This window comes from Rhinolophus ferrumequinum, chromosome 15 (genome assembly GCF_004115265.2).
Source record: "Rhinolophus ferrumequinum isolate MPI-CBG mRhiFer1 chromosome 15, mRhiFer1_v1.p, whole genome shotgun sequence".
In the NCBI taxonomy this organism is placed as follows: domain Eukaryota; kingdom Metazoa; phylum Chordata; class Mammalia; order Chiroptera; family Rhinolophidae; genus Rhinolophus; species Rhinolophus ferrumequinum.
The window spans coordinates 4,297,168-4,320,382 of NC_046298.1; the positions used below are offsets into that span (position 1 = coordinate 4,297,168).

At 52.3% G+C, this 23,215-nt stretch overlaps 1 protein-coding gene across 15 annotated transcripts in view; it reads left to right on the forward strand.

Moving 5' to 3' along the window:
- C15H16orf78 (chromosome 15 C16orf78 homolog) overlaps positions 1-23,215 on the forward strand; it is a 78,157-nt gene that overhangs the window by 39,583 nt on the left and 15,359 nt on the right. For 3 of the 15 annotated variants that reach the window (XM_033128230.1, XM_033128239.1, XM_033128246.1), the window contains one exon: positions 18,116-18,256. In XM_033128230.1, the coding sequence (XP_032984121.1) occupies positions 18,116-18,256 (141 nt within the window). Of the gene's footprint in view, positions 1-1,339; positions 1,376-2,108; positions 2,398-4,371; positions 4,461-18,115; positions 18,257-18,486; positions 19,969-21,188; positions 21,733-21,891; positions 22,604-23,215 lie in introns of those variants that run through there. The other 12 variants (XM_033128244.1, XM_033128243.1, XM_033128242.1 and 9 more) reach the window with 9 other exon arrangements.

A 23,215-nucleotide genomic window follows, 5' to 3' on the forward strand; every position in this document is an offset into this window, starting at 1 on the left:
AACCCAACCAGCAGTAGAATATGCATTACATTTAATCAATTTGCTATCTATATTCATTATGTATGTCCTCCATTTTGAGTCATGAAAAATTGAAAGGCTATTGCAAATAGAAAGAGCATCGTGGATTGCAAATGATGTAACAAGAGCGTCAGGGCTATTAACTGGTCAGTTGTGCTTGTCAGTACATTTAAAGTGATTAAGGCACAAAGATTAGAAAGGACACGCATGTGCCTGGCACACGGAAGCCCACGAATGCTGGGGTCGCCCCAGTGCCTGGTGCCCAAGTAAAGGCAGCAACAGCCAATGGCATTTATTCCAACACATGCGTTCAGTAAGAGTTTGTTGAGCACCTACTGTGTGTCGGGGATTATGCCGAGTGTTGAGAATACAGCAGAAAAGAAAATAAATGAAGGCTTTAACCTGGGTTCTTCCATTCTGGTGGGGAGGGTGAAATATGAAACGAACAATAGATATATACTGTCCGGTGATGGTGAGACCTGTGAAGACCCCAGAACAAAGAGAGGGCATTGAGAGTGATGGGTGGTAGCGAGGACAGGCCTCTCTGGGGAAGTGACATTTGGACAGAGGTTTAAATGAAGAGAGAAGACAAAGCCACATGGCTAACTAGGGTCAGCACGTTTCATTCACATGAGTGGACCCAACACCCCAACTCCCAACACTCAAGAAAAAAAGAAAATTCTTGTAATTGTTTCTATTGGCTTGGCCCAATGCAATGTCTTTCCCAGAGCTAGAAGACGCACCCTATCAATCTTCCCACTACAACCCCTTTCTGTCAAAGTGAAAACTTATTGGCCATTTTCATTGCCTGCATCCAAACTCCTTCCCGTGGCACACAAGGCCCGACGTGTTCAGGCTCCTGCCTCCCATTTCATGCCACTCCTTCCCTGGCCTTTCTGTTGCTCGCACTGCCAGCTCATACGGACCTATGCACTTGCTGTTTCTCTGCCCAGTGCATTCTGCCCTCAGACACCCAGCCTCCCAGCTCACCTCCTCAGAGAAGCCCTCCCTGACCAGCAGGCCGAGGTCACTTCCTGGCCCCTCCCTGTCAGATCCTCCTGGCACGTAGTGTTACCTGAATCACACGCTCTCTGCTTGCTTCTTTCTTGACTAGCTCTCACACTCAGTATAAGCTCTGAGAGATGAGGCACACGCCCGCTGAGTTCAGCTTGTATCCCAGTGCCTAGAACAGGGCCTGGCACACAGGCTGAGGCCCGAGACGAATGAAGGAACAACCAACTCAGTCAGTCAGTCAGTCCATCAGCTAACCAGCTAAAATGTGGCTGAACATTGACAGTTTGGTTTCTGCTTTTGTTTCCAGGTAGCTGAAATTTTGCCTGAACGCCATATGGAAGAAGTAGGTATTTATTCTGAGCAGAGTTCTCTACGGTTTGAGGCAGACGAAAGTAATCAAGTAACATTGATATTTTTCTCCATGTGTCTAGGATCTATCGCTATGCATTTTTAAATAATTTAATATTTCTTCTCAATATACTGATCCACTTTTATAGGCTAAATGCTATGCTACTGTCTTTGAGTATTTGCAAGTGGAATGTGGGCCCAGGGTGACCCATGGCAAATTGGTATTAGAGCAGTGCTGCTTCTTTAGAATCATGACCTAAGACTCCTTGCTTAATATAGAGCATCTGGGAACTATATCAGAAGAGGGTGATATTGTCCTGTGGTGGAACCAGGGTTCCAGGTTCATTCCAGGATGTGGTTCATGGCAGATCTGGAGTGTCTAACGTGTCCCAGACTCCGTGACGGGTGCTGGGGTGCCAGGTGAAAGAGGCCCATTGCTTCCTGCTACCAGGAAGAGCTGACGGTCAACATGTTTCCCAAACCCACCTGCACACTGGAATCACCTGGCGGATTGGGGGGGGCATGAGGTCTACTGTTTATATATATCCTTGGACCACCTCCCAGGCCAGTCGAATCAGAATCTCTGGGCCACGGCCTTACACGTCCATATTTTTTAAGCCCCAGGGATAAGCAGCACTTGGGACTTAAAAAAATATGAATGTGTATGCCTCTGCCCACTCTGCCTCCTTGGATCGTCCCGTGGCCAACAGCGGGTGATCTTTACGCAGGCTCACAGTTTCACGGAAGCCACGTGCTTGAATATTTACAGAAAGTGATGTGTACAACATAGAAGGGCTGACCCCAGACGGTGCTGGGAGGTCAACCGTGAGGATCTGGAAGTGAAGGCTGCCCCCTACCGGTGGCCCGGAGGACACGCGCCCCATGGAGGCAGCCGTTCTCAGCCCTGGTGGAGAGCCGCTGGTCTAGGAGAAGGATGGATGGATAGAGTGGAGACCCGCTGTCTAGGAGGATGGAAGGATGTGCAAAGAGTGAACCACAGGCAACAAGACGGGGCTGGTAGGTGTGCACTGGAAAACGGTGATATTTCTCTTTGCCGCATAACTACAACCCAGGAAGAAATGTGTTTGGTGGGAACCAGGAGGCTAGCTGACCTGGTTCTGGGCAGCAGATAAGTGTTGCACCTATTTGTCATTTCCTTTACTCTCCAAAAAACGATAGAAGTGCCAAATACCATTCATTTTTCGTACAGGGGCCAAACAAATGATTTTGTTTTTCTGTATTCCTGTATAAGCCAGGGATTGGGTATTGTATACTTAGTCAAATAAAGAACTTCAGTTAAAACATAGTGTCTTTCCTAACCGGCAGACATGAGAGAAAGGAAAATAGGAGAATCCATAGAGTAGCCATCAAAGGAAAGGAATTAACATGTGCTCTGAAGTTATTTTAAAAGGTCAGAGTGTTTGAAGTACAGTGAGGGGAGGGGGGTGACCTGGAACCCACGCTCTCAGCCCGTCTGGGCCTTTGACAGTGGACAGTGAAGTGCTGGGCCTGGAGAAGAAGCAAATCTTTCTGGGTAACTAATTGAGGTTTATGCTCTTCAGTTGAAGATCAAGCTTTACTTTTTTTCCTCCCTTGAGTATGGGTGAAAACAACAGGAAAGTGAGAATGGTTTTCCGAGGGCTAAGTTGTTCTGAGTAACCCTTCTGAGTGCCTTGGGAAATAGTCCTGTCTTTTGTCTGCTGCTAAACTGATTTATGAAAAAGCACTGTTCGCGGTCCAGTGGGCACTTCACAAAAGTAAGCGAGCATGTTCCGAGGAAGTCTGTAAGCAGTGTCTCATCCACGCCTGGGCCCCCCTTTCTCCGACGCGCTCTCCACCCTTCCAGGGAAGACAGAAGTCTCCGTCCAGGCACACATTCAGGTGATCGCTCTGGTGCTCGGAAGAGCAGCGCCGCTTCTCCAGACCTCTGTCCTGCCCACTCTGCCTCCTTGGGTCTTACTTACAGTGGCCAACAGCAGGTGATCTTTACGTACACTCAGGTCCACAGAAGCCGCGCGCTTGAATATTTGAAGAAAGCGATGTTTTACAAATAGAAGGGTTGACGGGAGACAGTGCTGGGAGGTCCAGCCTGCTGTCATCCAGAAGCGAAGGCCTGCCCGCCGTGGCAGTTCTCAGCCCTGATGCCCACGGCGCTCACCTGGGTGCTTGAAAACCACTGGCGCCTGAGCCCCGGCCCAGAGATTCCCGGGAAGGGGCTGGGCACAGGCGTATTTTGTAAAAGCTCCCAGAAGAATCTAAGGGGCAGACAGGATTGGGAACCACTGGTGTAGTCTCAGATTAGTGACCAAAATGGGTAATCAAGGAAGTAACGTTGGCGGCACCCTCCCCCAAGCTCAAGGTCATGGGGTCAGCAAAGGGCAGACTCCTTGTGAAGGGAGAAGCTTTAGCGGGAGAGAGAAATACGTTTGTGTTGGGACAGACGTTCCCTCTGTGACCTCTGGCTGCTTCTTGCCCTGCAGAAACCACAGTGAGCGGGTTGACGTCACTTCCAGATAAACGCCTGGCATTCAGGCTCTCCCTGAGTTATGAAAGTGTGGTGAGAAAAGCCTCTTGCAAGTGAAGTAAATACTTGAGGGTCAGAAGCAGGGCCTCTGATTCTGGTAACTCTGCCTTCAAGGAGAGCATGGTTTGTGGAGCGGTCAGGGCACCTTCGCCGCCACAGGCAGGTGTTGGCCCGAGCTCCAGAGTACAGAGGCCGCTAGGGAGCCTGGGGTGGGGAGCCCTCCGTCCACCACGTGATTTCACGTCTCCTACAGTGCTCCCAGCACGGGTCAGACAGTGAGGGGGGCAGGAGCGGGAAGGGGAAGGAGCCAGACAAGGGTGCATTCCAGGGGAAATGCAGATGCAGCCTGGTCTCCAAGGGGTGTGGGCACAAATCACACCTCACGGTTTGGCCAGCCTTGGGACAGAGGAGTGAGGGCTGGGCCCTGGCTGAAGGCCACCCCCGGCCCTCTGGGCTCTCTGTGAGAGGAGTGCAGCTCCAGGGCCCAGGGGCGCCTCCTGAAGGTCACGGCAGCCTTGCCTACAGGAGCTGGGAGACGGTGCACAAGCTGACAAAGGTATGGGGGGGTGGGCATCTGGACGGGGCCCTGGCAGGAGCATCTGCTAAAGCATTGTCTCCTGACTCCATGAGCTGAGTACTCCTATTTCCTCTGACAAATCCCAGGGCATATCTGTACTTTTCCCTCCGATACAACAGCCTGCCTCTCAGTACCTTCTCTTCCTTACTGCCCGTCCTGCCGGTTTCCATTGTTTGTTTCCTGCTAAGTACCATCAAAGTGGGAAACCTGGCAAGTCAGGAGGAGGCTGTGACTAAGGGAAGTGAGCGCAGGAGGCCGCTTTGGCCTGTGCATCAGTTAGGATGCAAGCCAGGGGCCTTCATCCCGGGAGACTGTCCCTCACACAACAGGCGGTGGTGGCCGGCGGTCCAGGTTTGATTCAGCTGCTCAGTGTGAGGCCTCTTAGTAAGGGTGTGATACTGTGACTTATGATGGAAATACATATTTGCTCTTCGTCCTGTTTCCCGCGCGGAGCTCCTAAAACTCTTGGAACCCTAAGTGATGAGGTGTCTCCTGTGATGTTAATGAGGTGACTTTTTGAAGCACCTGAGGATGGCTGGTTGCCAGGAGAGCCAACCATGTGATTAAAGGGTTGAAACTGTCAGTCCCATCCGCCCCCAACCTCGGGGGAGGGCAGAGGGGCTGAGGTGGAATCAGTCGCCAGTGGCCAATGGCTTAATCAATTGTGCCTGTGTGATGAAGCCCCCATAAAACCCAAAGGGCTGCGTTCAGAGAGCTTCCGGGCGGGTGAGCACGGGGAGACTTAGGGAGAGTGGCGTGCCGCGGGAGGTCGTGGAAGCTCCAGGCCCTTTCCCCATACCTCCCTCGTGCCTCTCCTCCATCTGGAACTGTTTCTGAGTTACATAAATCCTTTTACAACACACCTATGGTCTAGGGCGTAAAATGTTCCTCTGCATTCTGTGAGCCGCTCTAGCAAGTGAACCAGACCCAAGCAGGAGGTCACTGGGACCCCCAAGCTACAGCTGGTTGGTCAGAAGCACAGGTCTTGTGATTGGCGTCTGAAATGGGGGTGGGGTAGTTTTGTAGGACTGAACTCTTAACCTGTGGATCTGATGCTTCCTCTGCATAGACAGTGTCAGAATTGAATTGTAGGAAACCAGCTGGTGTAGAGAATTACTTGTTGGTGTGGGGAACACACACACACACACACACACACACACACACACACACACACTGGAATTGGGTACAGAATTAGAAGGGGCTTCTCTGCCCCCCTCTTGGACTCCCCTCCATCACGGTAGCATGATGGCTGCAGCAGCCCTGGACTTCAGTAATATCCAGAATCAGGGCAGGAGGGACTGGCTTCTCCTCGTGCATCGTTCTCTAGTCCAAAAGGAGAATGTTTCCCAGGTCCAGGCACAGACTCCTGTACAGGTGAAGGGCTGGCCAAGATGGCATCGCCCTCCTATTTCTTAGCTCATTTAGAGAACATGGCTGTCTGGCTCTTGGCTTCTGCCTGTTGGTCCCCATGAAAGGAGGGGTGCTGGTGGTTTCCCATGGCGCGTCAGATCCATCCTCTGCCCTGCTCCCCACTCTGTGCCTGTGGAGGCTGATGTCTACGGATTTCAGCACAGGCTTTGCCCTTTGGCTTCTGGGTGGGTTCAGTCCATGGAGGCAGAGAGACGAGGGAAGGGAGCAAGGAGAGAAGTTGGGGTATTTCTAACCCCCTACTCCATCCCTGCCTGGCCACAGCTTGGCAGTGGCTGCGTTTCCCTACTGAAGGCCAAGGTCAGGAACCTACTGCCTTTTGTTACCCTCTGAGGTATTGTTTGACCTCCCTACTTAGATGCACAGTCCAGCTGCAATTAATTTTTACCACTGCTTTTTATTTTGAAAGTTTTCAAATCTACTGAAAAATTTAAAATGCGTAACTTAATACACGCTTATATCTTTTAGCTAGACTTCCCAGTGTCACATTTTGTCACATTTTCTTTTTTTATATATTTAAGTTGTTTTCTTTTTATTAGTTTCAGGTGTGCAAAACATATTGATTAGACATTGACACCCCTCACAAAGTGATCACCCCACAAGTCGGCTACCCCTCTGACATGGTACATAGCATTACAGTCCCGTTGAGTCTGTTCCCTAGGCTGTACTTTACATCCCGTGACTATATATCTTTTTAATTATAGTTGACATTCCATACATGTTATATTACTTTCAGGTGCGCAGTGTAGTGGTTAGGCGTTTATATAATTTATGAAGTGATCCCCGTAAGTCTAGTACCCACCTGACACATAGTCTCTACAACAATTTTTACCATATTCCCCACACTGTATTTCACATCCCCAGGACTATTTTGTGACTATCACTTTGTACTTCCTCATCCCCTCACCTTTCTCACCCATCTGCTCAACCCCCCTCCCGTGTAGCAACTGTCTTTTTGTTCTCTGCATCTATGAGTCTATTTCTGTTTTGTTTGCTCATTTATTCTGTTCTTTAGATTCCACATATAAGTGAGATCATATGTCTTTCTCTGTCTGACTTATTTCACTCAGCATAATACCCTCCAGGTCCATCCATGTTGTTGCAAATGGTAAGGTTTCATTCTTTTTTTTTACGGCAGGGTAATACCCCATTGTATAAATGTACCACAGTTTCTTTATCTAATCGTCTATTGATGGGCATTTTGGTTGTTTCCGTATCTTGGCTATTGTGAATAGTGCTGCAGTAAACATAGCAGTGCATATACTTTTTTGAATTAATATTTTGGATTTCTTTGGATAAATCCCCAGGAGTGGAATGACAAGGTCATAAGGTTGTCCTATTTTTTAATTTTTTGAGGAACCTCCATACTGTTTTCCATAGTGGCTGCACCAATTTGCAATCCCACCAACAGTGCACAGGGGTTCCCTTTTCTCCACGTCCTCACCGGCCCTTGTTTGTTGATTTATTGATGAAGCTGTTCTGACAGGTGAGAGGTGATAGCTCATTGTGGTTTTATTTGCATTTCTCTGATGATTAGTGACGTTGAGCATCTTTTCAGATGTCTGTAGGCCGTCTGTATGTGCTCCTTGGAGAAGTGTCCGTTTAGGTCCACTGCCCATTTTTAAATTGGATTGTTTGTTGGTCACATTTTCTTTATGTCTCTCAGTAGATGGCTATAAATACAGACAGACAGATGTACATATATAGAGCGATCATTCACTGAGCTGTATAATTTTGGTTTTTACTGAGCTGTTTGACTGTTTTAGACATCTTGAGGTTTCTCTCCTAAACGCGTCAGCATGCATCTCCTGAGTGTGAAGACGTTCTCCTATACATAACACCCCACGTTAACGTCAGTTCAGTATTATCACCTAGTTAGATGTTTTGCCTAAAAGCACTTTCTCGATAACCCTGACGTTTGACCCTTACAGCTGACAAAGCGCTTTCACCAACATTATTTAATTTTGTCCCCAGTCTGCTCCTCGTCACCTTAGAGATGGGGGACGTAAGGATCAGAGAGGCTCTTGACCCACCCAGGACCGCACAGCTAACGAGCAGCATGACTCGGTTTGAACACAGGCCTCCAGCTCCAACCCACTCGCTTCCCATGACGCTCCAGCCCGTTGGGGCAGAGGCTTAGTTTTCCTGGAACCTGTGCCCCGAGCACTTCCCCTATTCTTTCCCCTCCAACCTTCTCATCCACCCCAAATAATGAGAATCCCTTCCTCCGGCTTCGAGCGGTGTTGCTGTAGCCATGCTGGCGGCCCGCCTTGGTCTCCGTTGCTGTGGGAAACGCTCGGCAGCACGTTTGCACAGCGTTTAATTTCAGCCGCGTGACTGATCACACCGTGTTTCCTAACTGCTGACGCTTGATTCTCCACGTCCTTCCCCAGCACAGAGTGACGAGAGCCCCCCTGCAGGCCCCTGGATTTCCTCCTCCTCGGTTGGGAGCCCGGCTCATGTGCTCAGGAAGCAGGAAGAGTGCCCCTCAAGTCCCGCCAGGGCCGCCTCTCGGGCCCTCGGCTGCCAGCTCTGCCCCTCGAGCACCTCTCTGTTGTCACCACTGCCGTCAGAGCCATCTCCACTCTTGCCGGGAACAGTGGCAGCCCCCCACTAGTCCAGGGCGGCCATCCACCCTGCGTTCCCATCGCTTCCACGCGACAGCCGAACCCTGTCAGCGGCGGCCACTGCCCTGCAACAGTGCGCGAGGTCTGTGCTGTCGCCTGCGCGGCCCCCACCGACCTCGCTGCCTCCTCTCTTCCCACCTCCCCACTCTGCCCCACTTCCGGCCATAGCAGCCGTCCGCGCCGTTTCCTCAGACAAGCCTGGGTCCCACTGCAGGGCCTCTCAGTCTGCCTTTTGCTCTGCCTGCAGTGCTCCGCACCCCACTTCCACCCTCCATTTATACCCACTCATCCTTCAAACCTCAGTGTGAGGGCCCGCCCGGAGCCCCATGGCTGGACCCCCATAAATGCTTGCTGTATCAGCCAGTCCTGGATGGAGCCCTAACTTCCCATTCACGGGAGCTCGTGTTATGGTTTCTTTTCCCCCTTTCAGCCCACCCAAAGCAGCACACTTGACCCAGCGAGGTGGGCCATACCTACTTCTCTCACTGCTCTACCCCAGCTCCCACCATGGTGCCTGGCACAGAGGAGATTCGCAGCGTAGAGTTGTGGAATGAATGGAGCAGACCTGCAGACAAGGCTCCCTGTGCAGGTTATATTATGGAAATGCTCCAGGGGGACTCGAAGGGGAAAGTGAAGTAGGCAAGGAAGTGGGAGGGGCCAGCGTGGAGCAGCTCCCCGCTGACCCCCCAGGGAACTCTGGAATGGACTTAACACAAGGGAGCTGAGTTTTCCAAATCCCACTCCCGGGCCATGTCTCAGGGCCGCCCTGGGGGATATAAACACCCGGGCCCTTGCAGCTCTGCCCTTGCAGTTAGAGTGGTTTCGGGAGCCCCAGAGGGCACCTGCTGACCACTGGAGGCAAAAGTATAGTGAAGCTGGTAGGAGGATGCCCAGAAGCGAGAAAGGAGATCACTGAGGGTCTGGGTGGGGCCCCAGCAGTGCCGGCCGCTCAGATGAATGAGCAGACCCGTGTGTGTCCGAGTTGATTCTAGACAAACGGCAGCACGGAGGCAGCCTTCTGGTCTGCAGATGCCTGTGCCATGTCCCTACAGCAGAGGGTCCTTTCCTGCTGCCCACACAGGACGGCCAGAAGGAACCCCCAGCTCCTATTAAAATGGAAAGAAATCTTTTCATTTCAAAATTATCATTGCTCTTCATTATTCATCCTGTGGTTCTTGTTGCAAAACATTGAAAGCCAGATCATAATTTGATGATGAAATATTGATTGCACATCTATATTTGTATGCAGAGGTCTATTCTGTGTAGCCAGAACACCCACCCTGTAGTATCTTCTATTTTAAGTCAATATGAAGATGGATATTCCCCCAGGCAGGTTTTGATAAAATACTTGTGTTGCTACAAAGGGACATCAATGGCAGTGCACGTCGATACCCGCGTCTGGGTTTGCGTGGCCTGCCTTCCACGCAGCTGCTGGCGCCAGTCAGCAGAGCTCCATGTTTACATTATTTGAGTGGGAAATGTCAGGGGAATGTGTGCTGGCAGGGGGCTGCCCACGTTGCTCCTGAAGTGCGAAGAGAAGGAACATAAAAGCAAACACAACCTGTAAACAAATCTGGAAGAAGCTTTATTACTGCCACTAGCAGCACGCTTGTCCTCGCTCCGTGTCTAACAGAGTAAAATTAAAACAGCAAAAGAAGCAACCATGGGCTCCTTCCTTGTTAGGTTCTCAGCAGATGGCAGAAACTCGGTCTCACCTTGGCCGTGGGCATCTGCTGTTTGTCTGCCCAGCACGCGTCACCTGAAACTCTCTGCCTTGTGCTTCTTAAGAAGCTCGTTTCGCGTCTGCCTTTCCCACCAGAAAGGAAGATGCCAAGGGGCAGGCCTCTTTTGTTCTGTTCACTGCTCTATCGCCACGGTCTGGGTGTTGAATTAATTCTTTCTGCTTCATTCGGTCTTCTAACAAATTGAGCAACTACTATGTGACAGGACTCTGCTGGGTTCTTGGGACAAAGGAGACATTCTGGTGGGCCATGGGGCAACAGAGACGAATGAATACGTACCACAGAGAGTAAGTTAGAGGCAGTCATTGATGTGGGCGGGGGGCGTGCACCGAGTGAGAAGCACTGAGAATGCTGGGGAGATGGCGTCTGATTTTAAATTGGGTGGCCAGGCTCTGCCTCTCTGAGAAGGTAAAGTTGAGTAAAGCCTTGTAGGAGGCCAGGGAGTGAGAATTCAGCTTTGCAGGGGAGGGGGTAGAACTTAAAATAGTGCAACTATCCTAAGGCAGGAGTCTGCCCGTTTATTTAAGGAACAGAAAAAAGTGAGTGGCTAGCATAGAGCGAGTAGAATGCTTGGACAGTTAAACTGAATGGATGATTCTGTGGGGTCCAGGGGCCACCTTGCCCAACCCCTGCCCCATGGGGAGGGCCCCTATGAAGAATAAACTAAGCAGAGACAAACAGAGTCCCCTGGATCCAGCCATGCCTGAAGCAACTTCCATCACACATCTTTTCAATGCTTGAGCCAATATATGTCCTTTTTAAAATCACTTGTAACTGAGAGAGTCCTGGTAAAACACTGAAACACCTGAGATACTCTGCCCACAGTGGATCGTAGAGATACCAGTTGGCTGGCTCTGGGGCAGTGGGAAATCCAGCCTGGGAGGGCAAGGTTTGGGATCCATCTGCTCAGGGGAGGCCTGGACAGCTGGCAGGTGAGAAGGAACCTCTCAAGTTTGCAATTTTCAACTGTCAGAAGGATATTGTGCACTCCTCTGACACTCTGCGTCTTAGGCAGATTCTCCCGTTTTCCATCAACACGTTTGCTGTGTGAGGTGCAGCCTTTGCACTCGTATGACTCAGACCCTACAACTGAGAATGAGAACTCCAGGTGTCAGCTTTCCCTGCACGTCACATTCGAAGGACCAGACAGACCCTTCTTCTTCAATTACCAAAGCTGTCAACGCAATGCTTTCAAAGGATTCTGGTCAATTCAGCAGGTGCTTTGAGCAGCTGCTCTTCAAGATGCTGGGGACTCAGAGAAACGTAAAACTTGGTCTGTCCCCTTAAAAGCCAGATAATCTAGTGGATGGGACGAGGGACCCTTTCATTTGGTTCATTCCCATGGGTTCCGTGCTGCACGCAGGACACCAGGCGCCGGGGTGGAGACTCCCAGGACGGGAAGGATGGACATTCGATGTGAACACTGTGTATGACACCAGCCGTTGTCTGTTCAGCAAATGGGAAGTGCTTCCGGGTGTCGTGCTCTTCTAGGCGTGAGGATACAGCAGCCAGCGTGACGGGCAAGAGCCCAGCTCATGTGGCGCTTGTGTCCTAGCGGAGGAGGAAGATAATGAAGTGAAACTGATGAGCATAAAAAGGGTGCTTTCCGAAATTGATAAGTGCAGCGAGGAAGATACAGCAGGAAATACATCCAATAGGGAGGCCCTGTGGGGTCCGGAGCAGGATGGACGTCGGGGAGGCTGAGCTGAGACCCAAACGGAAGAAGCCAGTCAGCAGGGAGCAGGGAGCCCGGAGCGTGCTCTAGTCAGAGGGAGTGGTGCGTGCCAAGGCCCTGAGCAGGACCCAGCTCGGCACACCTGGGGGCCAGAACCAAGGCCGAGCGGCCGGAGCTCAGTGAGTGATGGGGAGAGGTGGCAGTGTTCTGTTCTCAGTGCCGGCACCTTCATTTCGGGGTGATGTGGACGGACTCCCACTCAAGTAAACTGACCTTCTCACCTTAGCAGATCGCTTGAGTAGAGACCAGAAATGTGTCCAGAAATGCAAAAAGATGAGGATACAAGCAGAGGCACCTCATTTCTTCTTTATTTAAAAAAAAAAAGAACAAGAACAAAAAGAAGAAGGAAGCCAGCAAATCAGCAGAGCCCAAGACTGGAAGTAAAGGGACCACAACAAAAGAGGGAACAATGCAACACAAACACACAGTGACCTGCACACCAGTGTGGGAACATTCATCCCAAGAGGAGGGACTCGAGGGTGGTGATGGGCGTGGCAGAGGCCGACAGGTGCCTGTTCTGGAGGCAGCAGCATGGTGTGGAGGGGTCGGCAAATTGCCCGGAAGACCAGGGGCGGGGCTGGGGTGCAGAGTGGGGGAGGAGAGTGGAGTGTTGGGAGCAAATTTAAAGTTAAATGGCCGTAGATCACAGACCTCGTGGCTCCGTCAGCTTCTACCCGCCTGGGGGAACCTCAGTCCTGGGCCCCAGGGAGGGGAGTTCTTCCCAGGTCTCTGCTTAGTGTATGGACTGTGGCAGCCATGAGGCTGCAGGAAAGATGAGGTCCAGCCTTACAGAAACCACCTGTCTGGTCCTTGGCAGAGGCTGCTATGTTTTTCCGGCAGTTGGGAAACATTTAAAAAGTTCATTTCTCTGTAGTGGCTACCGTGACGAGCAGGGACAAGTATCTGAAAAGGTCAGACATGCCCTTTGCCTACTCATCTCATAAACCAGGGAGATGCTGAGCTTTGAGACTTCCCAAGGAGAGGAAATCCTCCAGGTCCAGAGTCCTACAGAGCTGGGGTCAGGGTCAGCCCACCCTGGGGGCGTGGCTCCTCCTGCTCCAGCCCCCTGGGCTCTCTGGCTTAACTTTCTGGACACAGTGGGCTAGGAGCTGTGGCTGTGGAGTTCAGGGCAAGCCGCCTTAGAGAGGCAAGAGAGGGTTGCAGTCAAGAGAATGGGCTTTGGTTCATACTGACATATGATAAGCACACATCCAGACTGGCTGTCATCCCAACTAAGGGTGGCATCACTGAGGCTGACACCAACCAATTAGGCATTGCAAAAGGAGGCCACCAGCCTGAGGAAGGGGCTTGCTCTTCCCGGTGCCAATGCTAGAGGGCCAGCCCAAGGTGCCCATCACACTAAGGACAGACTCAACGCTCACTGAACCCCAAAGCAGGTAAGAAGTGTATCTGGAGCATCTCAGGTCAAGCGTTAGTGGATGGAACAGAATGGGGTCTCCATTACTGAAAGGGCCTGAATAAAACCTCTGGGAAGTTACATCCCAACAGCCATCACAGTCTGAACACAATGTCATTAAAACTGTCCAATGAACTCTCTAACTCTAGTTTTATGCCCACCAAGCATCCTTCTGATTTCAAATTAGCTTCCCATGTCATGTACAACAGGGACAGAGTGTGGTGACAGAAAGGGGGCCAACTGACTCTTTCCCTTGGCAGGCATACTTTTCATTAATACACACACACACACACACACACACACACACACACACACACGGCCTCTTGCTACATTCAGGAAGGGAGTAGTGGGGTCATGAATTCCACCTCTGAGGTGTGGGTTAAACCAAACACTGGGGGAGCCTTTGTGATTCCAATCCCCGAGGTACATGCTGCTTCTCCTTTCTCCCCTGTGCCCACTCTGCTCCCCCCTTCTTGGTACATGAGAATCAGGTCTGAGCTGGCAGGTTCCCGAGATGCCAGTGAAGGCAAAGACTCCTGCTCTGGGTTCACAGAAGTAGCAGTGGGTTCTGTGAATTCTTGGCAAAAATTCAGAAAACCTAAGGGAATCCACACATTAGCTGATAATGAGGCCACACAGACTAAAGCATCAGCCACCTCATTAAACTGGGAAGCTTAATACTGTTTTTATTACACAATCACTTCTAAATGTCTTTTATTAATAAAATTGGGGAAATTAATTTGTTATTCCTTAATAAGTGCAGTGTATTTCATTGACAAGACCTTGACAAAGGTGGGGACAGACGAGTGGTGAGAATACTGAAAGGTGTCCTTGTGTGTTGGGGTTGGGAACCACTGAGGGGTCACCCCCTACCCACCATTTACAAATGCAGAAGCTGGTGGGACCAAAGAAACATACTTACACCAAGCTTCAAATTTCTCTTAAACTCAAAATCTTCTGTAACCCCTTAGCTTCTAGCAGCTAGAATCACGAGGGACAATCTCTAGACTGTTTGTTCTCTTTTTTCTCTTAATTCCCTCAAACCTCAGCGCAGCGCATGATAGGTCTGGCCGTGGAGTCACTATTACACATAAGAATAAAACTGTCATCCGTTCACCTGCTACTCTTGGGAGGGAGGTTCAATATCTGTTGTAACTAGGGAGAGAGGATGTGAAAAAACTCACCTAGTACACCGGTAGTCTCTCCACGTCACTTAATCTTCACAGCAGTCTCATGAGGGAAGAGTACTTTACCCAGTTTACAGATAAGAAAATTAACATTTGGAGAGGTTAAAAGACTTTCCAAGGGAACATACCCTTAGAAGTAAAACCCAGGTGGGTCCAATATGTAAGTCCAGGCTCATTCCACTAACGCACTGGATTCAGCACCGTGGACAGAGGCAGAGGCGCTTAGCGCCCTCAGAGTGAAAGGGGTGGGGTCAGAGGGTGGGAACCTGGGCGCCGAGTCCCAGGGAAGAGCTGGAAGTACAGAGGTGCCTGAACCAATAGGAAGCGGCCGGGGCCAAGGAAGGCCACATTGTCATCATTTCTTCACATCCGCATCACAGAGCTCTTTTTAGAAACTTTGTCTAGCCTCCCACCAAGTACCTAAGCTAGGACAAGCATTGTCATCTGTAAAATGCCATTCCCAGACTGCCACCCAGAGTTTTTGTAAAGCACAGATGAATCTATGAATGAAAACGTTATCTGAAATTCATAAAAATTCACTGTTAAGAAAACAACTGTAACAGATCAACCCCCAAACCACAGTGGCTTAATGCAATAGACATTTATTTCTTGGTATATCATGTAAAGCCCTACAGGGATTCCTGAGTGTCATGAAGTTGCCTCCAGCAGTGATTCTGGTACCCAGGGACCTTCCTCCCTGTGGCTCTGCCACCTTCCGACATGGCTTCTGAGGCCCCTGTGTTTGTGTCTAAGTGAGAAGAGGAAAAGTCATAAAGAATATCCAAGGAGATTATTATAAGCTGAGTCTGGAAGTGGCACACTTCACTTCTGCTCACATTCGGTTGGTTAGAACTGAGCTCAGGGCCACTGTAAAAGGGTTTGATGTGGGGCCTGAATGAGATCGTGTAGGGGAGGCACCGTGTGTGGCGCTCAGAAATGCCCACCCATACGCAGCCGAGGCAGAAGACGGACCTTCAGAGCGTCACCCTCTGCTCTGGCAGCTCCAGGAAATGCCTCACTGCCCTGCCCCACCTTCTCCTCTTGCCTCAACCATCTCCCACCTGCGCTCAGCAGCCCCCATTCTCTCCTCCTCTGGCTGCTTGGGTGATGCTCCAGACACCCCCAAACACTGCTGCTCCCCATCTCTGCCCTGTGGCCGCATGGCAGTGGGACCATGGCCTTCGAGACTGGCTCCTTCCCACCTGCCTCAGCATCTGTCTCAGGACAAGTCACACCTTGGGCCAACAAGCCACATGGAAATGGATGCAAAGGCCCCACTGTTTGCTGATGCTGAGACTGTCCCTAAGGTCACTCGTTGTGATATGTCACCAGGAGAGAACAAATCCATACTGTGTCTGTTCTATCAGAGGTTGTTTCTATCTGCATCTGTCATCTCTGATTGCATTTGAATGGGTTTAGTCTCTATTTTAAATAAAAGATTTATGCCTTAGCTGTCAGAGCCAGCCTTTATTTGAAAATTTAATCTTGTTTCCAGGAGTCTAGATTAACTTATTAGATTTAGACCTCCCTCATGTGTCTCTGAGAGGAAAGGAGCCCGTTCTCCTCTCTGCCCCTGCACATGCCACACAGTGGAAGCCAAATGCTGTGTGGGCTTCCAGGAACTGTCCGGGGAACCAAGGCAAGGCAGAGGCCACCATCGGGGGCAGCTTTATTTGGTGACCTTGTGTCCTGGAGTGCCACTCTGGGTTCCCGGGTCTCTGCGCCAGCTTCCAGGCGGTAAGCCCCTGCGGTCCCTGCACGAGCCCTCCCCCAAACTGACCCTTCCCGGGGGTTCTGTGGAGGCTCCAGAACCGACTCCCAGAAGGATTCTGCCTTGCCCCGCTCGGCTGTGCCAGAGTTCTGAGTCTCCTTCATGTCTGTAGGTATCTTCTACCCCTCTCAGAGTGCTCACCTACTCATCAGACCACACGGTCAGGAGACCTGGGTTTGTATCCCAGCTGTGTGACCTTGGGCACTGAACCTCGCTGACCCTCAGTCTCCTCATCTGAGAGCTGCAGATAAAGTTAATGCCCATCTCATAGGGTCGCTATCACTGAGGGAAAATCGAGGGAAGCTCTTGAGAGCTGCTCTCTGCAAGTTTGTCGCTGCTTCAGTGGGTGAAGGTTGCACCACTGCCCCCTTCGGAGGTGACGAGGTAACTGCTCAAAGGGAGAAGTGACCTGCTCAGGGTCTCGGTAAAGTGAGTGGCAAAGCTGGCCCCGAACCAGGAGTCCTGAGCTCCTGCCCCCACTCCCCACCCCGTCTCTGTCTCTCCCTCTCTGCCCCTTTCTGCCCCCCGCCACACACTGTGTTCTCTGTCTCTCTGCAATGGACTGAGTTGTGCCCCCCTAAAATTCATATGTTGCGACCCTAACCCGCAATACAACTGTATTTGGAGATAGGGTCTGTAGGAGGTATTAGGGTGAAATGAGATCATAAAGGTGGGGTCCTAATCTGACAGACTGGTGGCCTCATATGAAAAGGAAGCTCTCTCTCTTATATGGCCACCGTCTCCCTCCCTTCTTCCCTCCCATGATGTGAGTACATAGTGAGATGGCGGCCACCTACAAGCCGAGAGAAGAGACCTCAGAATTAAACCTACCTGTTGGCACCTTGACCTTGGACTTCCAGCCTCCAGAACTATGAGAAATAAATTTGTTGTTCTAGCTACGCAGCCGATGGTGTTTTGTTATGGCAGCCCATGCAGACTGATATACTCCGCCTCTGTCTGTCTGCTCTCTGCCTCTGGGCTCCCCCTCCCTCGCTCTCCCTCCCTGCTTCTCCCCCTCCCTCCCTCCCCAGCAGACCCTGACTTTGCTGTAGCACTCCCGCCATCTGCTGGTCAGTGTCAGGATAGCAGGCAAGACCCAGGCCTCAGAGAGGCTCTGCCAGCTCCAGGGCTGCCAAAGCCAGGGCAGCCCCTCCTCAGGCAGCACTGTCCCCACCCTGACCCCGCACACACCCCAGCCAAGGATGAGAGCCTCTCACCATCCCTTCATTTGCCCTCCACACCACATAACTTGGCACACCTCGATTCCTGACAAACACTACTACTGACCCATTTCTTTATCAGTCCTGGTTCCCACCTACTCCCTCACTGTTGGGAACACAGTAGGTGCTCATGAATATTCCTTGAGTGACTAAGGAAGCCACGCCCTTTGGGGGATTTATGGCTTCTCATCTTCAGAGGCTCAGAGGACAGGACCTGGGAGACCCCAGCCCCTGGCTTCCAGGCTCCCCCCTGCACACACAGCCACCTGCCCGCCTGGGTGATGGCCGGGAGGGCGCAGCACAGCTGGCCCTGAGGCAGGTGAGGCCTCCCACCTCACCCCGTGAAAGATGACCCCACCTGCGAGCCGCTGATGCCCTTCCTCAGTCTGTCTCCTGTTACTCTCCCCGCACTCTGGGCAACCCCAGCCGCTCCCCTCTCAGCACCTCTGCAGCCACCATTTCCTCCCCCCAGAGTCACAAGGCTCACATCTCTTGTCTACCCCTTAGGTCTCAGCTCCGGCAACAGCCTCTCAACAAGGCCCCCTCCCCAAGGACCACCATGACCAGAACTCTCCAAGCCACCCGGGCCTGCTGGGATCAGTGCAACAGGAGAGAGAGACAGCGGCATGGAGGCAGCCCTACTGGAAGGTAGGACAGATCTCTGCTTCCAGAGGTGAAGGACGAGGGGGCAGAAAGCACCCAGAGGGCAGGAGCAGAGTCAGCCAGGGGCGCAGCAGCTTCGGGGACCCCAGGCAGCAGCCAGGGGTGGGGGCTGGGGATACACCCCAAGCGATAAGCTGGAGCATGTCATGGGGGACATGGAAAGCCAGGTGAGGAAGTATGAGCCTCTCCTGTTGGGTAACCTGGGGCCAATATGAAAGGTGTGGAAGTCACAGCTCCTCACAGTCATGCGGGGTCACCCTGATGGGCGGGACCCGAATCAGGAGCCAGACGGGGAACTGGACGAGGAGCGGAACAGAGGTGGTAAAGGCAGCAGCCCAGCCGAGGTACAGCTCCAGGGGCCCCAGCCCCAGGGGACCCCGTGGAAAGGCCGACCCTGCAGCACCTCTTCAATGCAGAGTGCGTGAAGCCGTTCCAGCCTGGCTTTTAGGGACACCCCAGCTCTCCCTGCCTCAAGGCTTCCAGGGCCCCCAGCCTGCCCCTGGGGGAGATGGGGGTGGGGAGTGCCTGGTAAATTGAGGCCAAAGTCACTCTTCACCTACATGGCCCTTCATTTCTTCCCTGTGAGGAAGTAGCCCTCTGCTTTGTAAGCTGATAGTGTGTCACCTGCTTATTGTGTTAGAAAACTTTTACATGGATGAATCCTGGCTACAACCCCGGGACGCAGGTATGGTCATCAGTCCCAGACTGCCCTTAATCCAGGTAAGGAAACTGAGGCAGAGAGGTTACAAATCATGTCCATGGTAACACGGCAGAGCCCTGGCTGCGGCGGTCTGGCTCTATCATGCACTTAACCATTGTGCCACACTGCCCTGAGATGAAGAGGGGGTGTCGTCTCGTTCCACCGAGGTACCCCAGGACTCTGCTCAATCCCTGCGGTCGACATCCCCTCACACCCCCTGCCTCAGTGGTTCCCAAACCCTGACAGCCTCCCTCTCCGGCCCCATAGCGATGTGCATGTCTTCACCTCCCACCGGGTCCCCTTTCACTCTTTCTTCTGGAAGCCTCAAACAAGAGACAGCTGGGACTCAGTGAGCCCCACAGACTGCTTGGGACAGCCACACCGTGGCCACCCACGCCTCCAGCCGCCCCGGCTGCTGGAAGGCTCCCATTTGGAGTTTCTCAGCTGACTCCAGCAGAGAAGTGCCCGTGTCATCGCCCACTGCCACCATGCTGTGATTAGTTAGTCACTGAGTGCCCGTAGCTTTTAATTAACTGTTAGCCCTGCACGGGCAGCTGTTCCACGAACCACATCTGATTGTGGCTCCCCCAGTCCGGGCTGATGGCACACTTCAGTCACGCAAATGATGCTGCATATTTTGATGCTGCAGGAGTGGCAGCTGCAGCAACTGATGGAAGCCACCAGCCCCAGGAGGGAGAAAAGAAGGCCGCTGTCAGCCGGGGAGCCATCAAGTGTGCAGGGCTGAGAGGAGAAGGCCACACAAGCTCTGTGAGTGGGCTGATGTGCTGTGATGCTATCGCTATATTAGAAGTAACTCAAACAAGCATTAAGTATAAAGACACCCACAGGTGACACGTAACCAGAGATGAGACTTCAGGCATAGCTGGATCCAGGCGTCCAAGTGGAACTACCAGAACAGGTGGGGCCTGAAATCGGAAGAGCACCTGCATGCTGGACGAGCCATTTGAATACAGGAGCTTCCTTACATGAGGCAGAGGTGAGATAGCAATACTGTCACATGCCCAGATGGGGACTTCCCTTGCTTCTCTCTGATTCAGTCATTTCCTCCCATCTCTGGACCTCCACGTCATCCGGGCCCTACTTCTATGATAGCCTTACCCATTTAATCTTAGCCATTTGGCCACATGTCTGTGTTCTCCAATGGGACAGGGCTTCCCAGCTTCAGCACTGTGGGGGCTGGACAGTTCATGGGAGTGGGGGTAGGCGGGGGGCCTGTCCTGGGTCCTGTAGGAGGATTAGCAGCACCCGTGGATCCACCACTAAATGCCAGTAGCACCCCGTCCCCCAGTGGTCACCACCAAAACTGTCTCCAGTCATTGGCTAAATGTCTGCTGCTGGGGCAGAAACCTCCCCAGTGAGAGGCCCTGCGATAGACGTGGGGACATGGGAAGTGTCATGTCCGTGTCCTGATGCAGGGCCTGAGTGCTGCTGAGTGCTGGTGGGCTCCAGTGCCGCTCAGAGGGCGGGAGCAAAGGGAGGAGGGGAAGTAAGTGCGGCCATGAGAAGGTAGGGGGAGCTGACCGAGGTGCGCTCTAGCGGACAGAGGGGGCCTGTTGGTGTGGTGCCTGTCCCCTCCTTCCTGCAGCCCACGGGGTCCTGCCACTACCCTGGGAGGGAGCGTTTCTCTTCCAATTACCACGCTAATGATTGGGCTGGGACAGCAGAGGGAGGCTGGAACTTGGTACCCGACATTCCTGGGGTGGGAGCAGGATGAGCTTATCGTGGCCAGCCCCAAACTGGCCCCACCGGATCAAGTCGCCCAGCATCTGGGTAAGCCACCCGCTGTCCACCCACTGGGCCAGGCCTCCAGGCTGGGCTTTTTCTGGGAGGCGGGGAGTGGAGCAGAATGAGCCCTGAGCCATCCTCCTGGGCAGCAGGACAAGCCCTCCAAGAGCCGAAGTGAAACCCCAAAGCTCCTCACTGATGGTCACGTCCGGCCATTGGCCTGGACTGGCTAAATTCATTTCTGAGCCGTCCCCCTGCCGTGGGCCCCGGTCTGGGAGAGCAGCATTCCTACACAGGCCCATGTGTTCGTGTACCCATGGCTACCATTTATTAAGCACCTACTGTGTGCCTGGCACGTTATCCAGGTAGCTCATTAAATGTTCACAATTACTTAGAGTAAGAACTATTACTGGTTTTATTTTACCGAAGAGAAAAGTTATACCAGAGAGGTCAAGTAACCTGCCCAAGGACTTGAGGTCTATGGAGAATCAGCGTCCCTGTGGCCAGGTATCAGGAAACCACAGGGAAGGGCGTGGAGCCAGCCAGTCACTCTGCCGCCCAGCCCTGCACTCTGCCCACTGCTCTGCCCAGCCTCTCTGTAATTCCCTCGTCATACAAGTCTCCTGCTACCACAGTGTGTCAGAGAACTTCCCACTCCTTCCCAACCCCTCAGCCCTTCCCTTCTTTCCCCCAACTGGCAGAGCGGCTACGGGTCAGGGCTTTATTTACGGCAAGACCCGGACAGAGCCAACCTCCGTCAGGGCCTGGGAAGAGGGTGGGCTTGGGGTCAGATGGATGTGAGTGCAGCCCACGGCACGGGACCCAAACACGAGCACCTGGGAGACCACATGTCTGAACCATTGCCTCCAAACCTGCAAAACGGCATAAGAACCTCTCCAGTTCAAAGAGAGGAGGCAGTAACTTTGTCCTTATACCTTTGTAAAGTGGTTGGAATTATTGCCTAGTCCAAGGATTACGAACTCAAATGTCTTCCGGGAACAAGCAGATGACATAGGTGAGTGCAGGGGGCCAGGGTGGGGCCCTGGCGGCAGATGGCACATACACCTCTGTCTCAAGGGGGAAGTCTAGCCCAGTCACGCCCGATGATTTGTTTATTAAACAGATCTGATTTTTTTCTTAAATGAAATACCCTGCTCTCTGAAACACTTTGCAGGCCGAATAAAATATATCTGTGGGCCAAATATCACTCGGCCCAGTTTGCAACCCCTCTGGAGTCCTAGTCACTGACAAGTTGAAACACAAGACTAGAGGCAGAGCAAGGCCAAGGTCACGCAGCCACAGCCAAGGAGGATGCAAAGCCAGGGGTCTCGTCCAGCCCTCTGGCGCCCTCATCAGCCCAGCCGCCCAGCTCCATGCTGCTCCTCAGTGTTTTCCATCACCCTCAGAGCCTCCAGCTCCAGGCCTGTGTCCCGGGAAGCCAGTCTCCTCCTTGGGGCAGGAAGAGCAAAAGAAGGACATTTGCAGGATGAAGGAGACTGCAGGGCTCTGAATATGTAAATCGCAGCCCGTCCACAGCACATCCATCCTCCGGCCTAATTGAGACATTTGCTCAGAGTGTCCTGGAAAACTAGGGCAGATGTAGCGCTCTGAGAGTCCGAATCACCCACATCGGACGCCCTGCCGAGACTGGGGACCGATGGCTGTTCTCGGACCCGCCGCAGGGACGCAGTTCTCGCTAATAAGATTATATATATTTTAAATGGCCCTTGAGAATTGTAGTGATATTGGGTATTAAAATGCCAGAAAGGAGGACAAAGTAAAAAAGGCAGGTTGCCCATCTCTATAGGAACCATGCATCGCCGAGTGGAAAATCCCCTGGGGATTGCGCCTCACGTATCCCGCAGCCTGCGCTGGGGCGCATGGAGGTATGTTCCAACCTTTCTCGATCCTTGATAGGCAGGCAGCTGCTGCTTGAGCCCCATTTCTCAGACTCTTCTCTCTTGGAACCCCACGGTGCTGTCATGGCTGGGAGTCAGAAGAACTGGGTCCCAGTCCTGGCTGTCCTTATTGCCAGGCTCCTGGACTGGAGCAGCTCGCCTCCCCCTCTTGCCGCCTCAGCCGGTCTTCTGTCATTTGGTCTGAGGGACCACCCAGCTGCGGTGACGGCCTGCCATGGGCGTCCTCAGGCCTGAGTGGGGCCACGTGGGCTTTGTCCAATCACATTTCTTTTTAAATATGTTTCCAGCTAATCTCACCTAAACATCTGGATTTGTGGCTTTTCTTAAAAACAAAAGATCTGGCCACACAGGGCTGACCTTCGCACGTGGCCGTAATGGCTGAAGCTGAATGCTAGTGTAATGCAACAGATATGAGAAGTCTTAGGGGGAAGTAGAGATTCCACGCCTCATCATTATTCATGGAATTTCTGGGTCCCCCACTGTTTTCCGTTGACCTTGGCAGGTGTTTTGGGCTCTGTGGGCTTTGGTCTCCTCCCCGTCCGTGAAATGAGTGAGCAGTGGGAGTCTCCGAGAGTGTTC